Consider the following 7,088-nt stretch of genomic DNA (forward strand, 5'->3'; position numbering starts at 1 on the left):
GTCTGCCTGACAATCCGGACTAAGGTGTAGCGGGCCCATCGTACTTAAAGAAATTTTTGACTTGGCAGTGGTCGGCCAACCATTGTCGGGTCCCGCCTTCGGGCCACATAACCCGTCATGGGGGTAATACATGACAACAACTAGCTATACATCCTGGGTAAATTTCAGTATTATTAGTTATATCAGACATTTCATGATCAATGTGATTTATTAGAAATTATGAAAGTATATGATTATTTAGTAGGTTATGATGAATGTTTTCTAACATATGAAATGTATTGTATATGTATTATAACACTAAATATCCATGTTGTTACGCAACTGTATTTAGTTTATTTTTCTTTACTGAGAAGTGTCTCACTCCCCAAACTTACATAATTTTCAGGAAACCCAAAAAGACCAACGAATCGAGGCTGTTGTTGAGATAGGTTGATACTACCCCGCTAGGAGGGTAAATTTTGATCTAGGGACATGAAATTTATGTTGTGGGTTCCTAGATATGTAAATATTTTTGTATTTTTGGAGATTGTATATAAACACAATATTTTGGGAATGTAGCTGACTCTGGTATTATGCATTTTATGGTTATGAGAATGTGATTTATATTTACTGTTGCTTAGGTTTCCGCTGTGCATTTTATGCCCATATGCCTTTACGAGAACAACCTTGCAGCTTACCATCCTTAATGTAATAAATGGTTAAATTTCTTTGATGGATGGTTAGTATCTAGTATCATGAACTGTAATTGGTCATACTGAATTGATTGATACCATCTGCTTGCTGATAGAAAGCTAGGTTGTTGCATGCTGATTGATTTACACACCATCTGCATGGGTGATGTAGACTTTGTGAATTGCATGTTGTAGAAACAACCAGGCTTTTGGTGCATGCTTGTGTGAACTGCATAATTATTGCATGATTATTTGAGTATAGCCTTGTTGGCTATCGAGTGCTGAATAAAATGCAATATGCAAATATCTTTGTGCTAAATGCTGATAACATACTGCATGCTGAAATTCTTATAAAGGATGATTAAATGATAAATGTTTTGATAAATAAACTTCATCCTTATCTGAAAATGCTTTTACATGTGCATTCAATGAGTTGGGCTCCATCCTTAGAAAAAAACATTAATTTAAAGGACTCATATACATTTTATTCAAAGATCGCAAAATATTATTGATAAAAATGCACATACTCTACTGAGCTTTACTTCATTTCTTGTTAGAGTGTTTAGAATTCCATATTGTACATCTTTGCTTATTTTGAGAAGCATTTACTTGTATGAAAATTATTTTTTCATCATCTTTGTATCCTTGCGGTTTGGGTAGTGAATTGTGTGCTAGGCATGGGATATCGCCTGAAGAGGAGGACTCTATCCTATAAGGAGTGTGCCAGACGAGGGGTATCGCCTAAAGAGGAGGGCTCCATCCTTAAGGAGTGCGTAAATGATTTTGCTTCGCCCGGTTAAGTGAGCAAGATAGTGGAATCCTCAAGCGGGTTGGCTTGAGGCGAGGACGTAGGTGAGTACAACTGAACCTCGTAGAAAATGCTGTGTTTGCGCTTTCTCTTCCCTTCTCTCTTTAATTTTCAACACTTGTATATTTACATTTGATTTGGTGCACTCATTGTACATGTATTGAATATTTGTATACTCAAATATTTGTGGGTGTTGTGATTGCTTAGAAAAATCCTAAGCTTGCGTAATACTGGTTGAGGTTTTAAAATTAGGGCTTAAGAGGCCTAGAATTTTGAAATACCTAATTCACCCCCCTCTTGGGAATACACCATTCCTCACAAATTACAATTCCTTGAGTGTCTTTTGGTGATCCCACTCTATTAGCACTAACAACTAGCCCATTACAGTCCATGGTGTCTCGTCAACTATCTTTTGTTTATCTTCCTTCTACTCAAATAGAAAGTTGAAAGTGTTGGGTTCTAAATCTACTATTGAGAGTTTACTTGAAAATTTCCAAGCTTTGAATATTATACTCTTCATGGCTTGCTTGTTTAGGGCTTTACCCCAATTGTCATGCTTGCCAAAAATGGTTTGCCCATTTTTCCATGGTGCCTAGTTTTTCCATAGGGTAAGAGATTCTGTTTTTGGAAGTTGAATTGGAGGTATGGTTGGAGTTTAAGAGGAAAATCCACACTCACATGGGTATGTCTCACGAAGATCTTGGAGGGTTTGGAGGAGAAATTTAGTTGAGGAGAATCTAATTTATAGGTGGATGTTGGGCTAAACTTATTAGAGGTTTGTCAAGGGCTTTATAGTTGTGAGATGAGATTTGGTTGAAGATCTTAAAGAAGAATAATGTGTGAAATTTGGGTTGACTGGAGTAGTATCAAAGCTAGTTTTTGGGTTTGGTGAAGAAAAATTAGACGAAAGATGATTGAGACAAGCTCGGTAATTGGTATGGTGAATGTTCATCTCCAATAAAGAGCTCTACTTAGAGAGCAAATGGTGCATAGGCTACTACTTACTAAGCAAGAAGCACTCTCGAAAACAAAACAAAAGCCCAAATGTATAGCTTCTTGGTAAGCACTATAGGATAGTAAATTTGGTAGATAAATTTTTTTTTTTTTAGAAGGCATGGTGACAATGATCTCAAAGAAACTTTAAAACTAACATCTCCACAAAAGGAAAATCAAATAACTTTATTCCAAACACAAAACTCAAATCACAAACCCTCGACTAATATTGGATGATGGGAAAATTAGGAAAAGAAAAAGATACCTAAAAGTTGGATGTTTGATAGGTAAAATTGACTCACGGATCATACATATCAAATTAGATAGAATTGTATAAGATCCACTCATGTGACAATACACCTAGGGTGGTTTTGACTTTAATTTAATGCAAATCTACAAAACTATTGTCAACTTTTGGCCCAACCTATGGTTTTGCCTTACAAAGGCACCTCGTAAAGTTGAAACCTAACATCCTTATATACTCAATATCTCCAAATCAAATATTTGATGTTGGATTGTGACACTTGTACTAAATAAACGGTGTTTATAAAACAAAGGAGCTTATGACTGCATGTGTCCTATTTTTAGTACTTAGATTGTCTTCATTATTTGTGTCATTGGACATTAATAATAAAAGTTATAATAATATTATTTGTGTCATTATAATAATATTATTTGTGTCATTGGACATTATTTGTGTCATTAGATTGTCCACTTGAGCTAGCCTTTGACTACAATAATATTACACAGTATTATCATGTTTATAATAAAAGTTATAATAATATTGATATTGTTATCTTGTACACATTATAGAAAATATTGAAATGCAAATCAAACAAAAATATTTTGATGAGACAATCATCTAATTTTTAGGAATAAAATGTTTGAAAATTCATTTGAGGTCAAAACTTTAAGACCTTGTTTGAAACTTGAAAAACATTGGGGAAAAAGGGAAAACACAATCATCTAATATATTCTTTCATATTTAGATATCAAGAAAAGTAAAATAAAAAAAACAAAATATACATGACAAACCAACAAACAAAATTTTAGGGTGGTATCGTTGCTATTTTCTATTTTCAGTATCTGTTTCTCCAAAGTAAATGAACAGATTATAAAAACGTTTTTGTTTATGTTATTAGTTTTCTATTTATGTTGTCGCTTTTAAGCTTTTTGCCAAAGAATTGAAAACCAGACTTTATGGTTTTCAGTTATTTTGGTAGCCTATTGTTAGAAATTTTAATATCTAGATATATTTTTTTATTATTTAAATTATTTATGTTATACACTTTTAAATTAAAATCAAAATTAAATGATCATATGAATTTGAATACTATTAAAAGAAGAATATAAATAAATTTTAAATCATCGTAATACAACAAATTACAAAATATTTTTAGTATATTTAAATTGTCATGTCTAGTAAAAGGTTTATTGTAAAGTAAGTTTTGAAAGTAGAATAATTAAGTAAAATAATTATAATAAATTTTATTTGTATTATAGTAATTTTTTAATGTATGTTATTTGTAATTTTATTATTTTAATCATATTTTTATAATATTACTCGATTTAAAGATGAAAATGAGCATTTTTTAATTAAAATTTTAATTTATAATAGTTTTATAAATATTAACGAAAAATGGTTGCTAGTTTCTAATTTTTTGTTTCTATTTTGTATTTTTGGTTTTCATTTCTTTAACTTTTGATAGTTGTATCAAGCGGCCCATTAATTTTTCACATTACTAATATTTAAATTTTCAAATAAAAAATTTAAGATTTTAGTAATATTTACTATAAAGAATACAATGTCTGTATATATATATATATATATATATATATATATATATATTCCTTTTGGAGCAAAAATCAAATTTAAAACCATAAAATTACACACATGGCCCAATCTTCTCGTAGAAGATTTCTTAAAATAAATAAATAAAGAAAAATAAAGAAAGGAGTGTGTGCACGCGCGCATTAATACCCGGAGTCCCACGCTCCGTCCAAAATCCAAAAGCCCTCCAAGCCTCCCTTGTTCCCTCCAATTTTCAAAAAGCAATTGCAAACAAAAATTTCAAAACGCCGGACGCAATTTCCACTTCCCAATTTCTATTTATTTCAAAGACGAAGTCTTCCCTTTCATCCAATCTGCCGCCTTTGTTTTCTCACCTGTTCGTATCTCCTCCCATCGTTCTCCCCTTCTCTGTATCTTTCCGGAACCCTAGATTTCTATCTCCTTCCATGTCTTCCCTCAAATCATCGCTTTCCTTGAGCTCCGTCGACGCCAGCACCAATCGAATGGCTTCAGCTTGCCATGGTTCCGGGGGCGAGGTCCATGCCATCGTGGGCCCTATGTTCGCCGGGAAAACCACCGCCCTCCTCCGCCGGATCAGAGCTGAAGACAACAATGGCAGGTACAGCATCTTTTTTTTTTTTTTGCTTATGGATCGGTTGGAATTTTGGGTGTTTAGTTTACGTGTTCTGCCAAGGCGCAAGGGTGATTTAGGGTTAGTCTAGTTGGGTTCAATGTTCAATTGCTCAATTTCGTCCATATTTTTAGTCAATTCGAGTATTAAGTTGCATTGGTGGAGTCTAGGAGAATCTCCTAGGAAACATGCCAGGTTAAAGCTTGGGGCTTTTACCTTGGAGGTCTCAAATTTGAATTCCTGGAAAGGTGAGAAAAAGTATGGGATGAGGGATGAGTTATCTCTTAGATCATAACTTATCCCCATGTGAACTGATAACAAAGGGGAAAAAACATTATAAAGTAATACATGAAATTTGATACTTGTGACTTAGATTTTGTGTGGATCAACCATATGCAGAAATGTAGCAATAATAAAATCAAGCAAGGATACAAGATATGCAGTAGATTCAATTGTGACGCATGATGGGGCAAAATTTCCATGCTGGGCATTGCTTAATTTGTCCTCATTTAGGCAGGAATTTGGAGCTGATGCTTATGACAAGGTAATTTGAAGCAGAAATTTATGAATTTATTTTCTTTAATTGTTTTGGTTGTCACAGTGTGCTGTCATTGTATTTTTCAGGATCTTTATTGCTCGTACATGGTATGGAATAAGCTTATTGACGCAACTAATCTTTGCTATTGCTTTTTTTTTTCTTTCGTTTGCATAGAAACCCTTAAAATTAGTATATTTTATTGATAGACTAGTGTTGGCATAGCATTGACTATGCCAAGATTTTGCTTGAGGGGTTTAGTTAAATGAATGATAAAAAGACTGTCTTAACTGTCAGTGCTGTGCAAAAACATGGACATGAATTAAAAAACAAAGGAAATAATGAAGGCATCATTACCTCAGAAGGTAGAGGAATAAACCCTGTGTTTGGAAGTCTCGCAGAAATTTAATGGCTTCATTGTGTTTCACATAGTATTGAAGGTTCAAATGCATATTTCAGAATCAGGTTCTTGAGAAAATTAGGATCTTTGATATCAATTTGTAGCATATTGTATATAAATTTCATGAAATCATGCCATTTAAGTGCTGTTACTGAAAAATTTTGCTGTTTCCTGGTGAAGAATTCCTACCCTTTGTCCATTTGTGCGCGTATAACTGCTGGTATTTTATGGCGGATAATACATATATGTTTTGTATTTGATGCATGAATGCTTTTCACCATAATGTCATTACTGTGTTCTTGTCAACAGCTAGATGTAATTGGCATAGATGAAGCTCAATTCTTTGAAGACCTTTATGATTTCTGCCGCAAGGCTGCTGACCATGATGGCAAAACTGTGATTGTTGCTGGCCTAGATGGTGACTACTTGAGGTGCTTGTCAATTTATTCCCAATTTTTATTTTCTTGTGCAGTTTTTCTATTTGGTTGTACGCTGCTTGCCTATTCTTGGCACAGTGTTCCATTATTGCAGTATCATTAGCCCATTTTTATGGAAAATCCATTTTAACTTGCAGAAAGAGCTTTGGTTCAGTGCTTGACATAATCCCTCTTGCTGATTCTATAACCAAGTTATCTGCACGTTGTGAAATTTGTGGCAAACAGGCCTTTTTCACCTTGAGAAAGACAGAGGAGATCCAGACAGAACTGATTGGCGGTGCAGATGTTTACATGCCTGTTTGCCGTCGGCACTATGTAAATGGACAAGTTGTCATGGAAGCTTTACGAGTTGTTGTGGAATCTCATAAAGCTCTGGATGATTCATCTACGGAGGCTGCTTCTGTTATGCAATAATGTCTGTCTTGCTCACTGCCTGAAATATATTTCTTGTGCTTGTTTCTTATTCCCATGGGTTGTCTGTCCAGAATGCTGATTTTGGATCGTTCCTGACTTCCTGGTTCCCCAGAGAATATTTGTGTATTCTTTTTATGTATATAAAAAATGAAGCTTGTTTCTTGGCATTCATTATTGTTGTTATTATTATCTGTTTGTCTCAATGCTTGTTTAATTCTAAATTAGTTGTGAAAACTAGGGTTGGTTGGATGTGAATACTCCACCGTCCACAGTTCACATGAAGCAATGGCATGGTTCTGCATGCTTGAGTTTTTGTCTTTGGATTGTTCCTGGATAATATTATTCTTATTCAAAATCAAACCTTATGCCCTACAAGCTGGGGTTGGTTACCACATGAATTCTTTTTT

General features: G+C 34.0%; 1 protein-coding gene across 1 annotated transcript; it reads left to right on the top strand.

Moving 5' to 3' along the window:
- Positions 1–4,509: 4,509 nt before the first annotated feature.
- On the top strand, positions 4,510–6,848 carry LOC131148620 (thymidine kinase-like). Its single transcript, XM_058098456.1, has 4 exons — positions 4,510–4,883; positions 5,295–5,439; positions 6,140–6,261; positions 6,405–6,848. Exons 1-4 carry the CDS (start codon positions 4,711–4,713, stop codon positions 6,679–6,681), a joined length of 717 nt encoding a protein of 238 aa, XP_057954439.1. The 5' UTR covers positions 4,510–4,710; the 3' UTR covers positions 6,682–6,848.
- The last annotated feature ends 240 nt before the right edge of the window (positions 6,849–7,088 follow it).

The sequence above is a fragment of the Malania oleifera genome, chromosome 2 (assembly GCF_029873635.1).
Source record: "Malania oleifera isolate guangnan ecotype guangnan chromosome 2, ASM2987363v1, whole genome shotgun sequence".
Lineage (NCBI taxonomy): Eukaryota > Viridiplantae > Streptophyta > Magnoliopsida > Santalales > Ximeniaceae > Malania > Malania oleifera.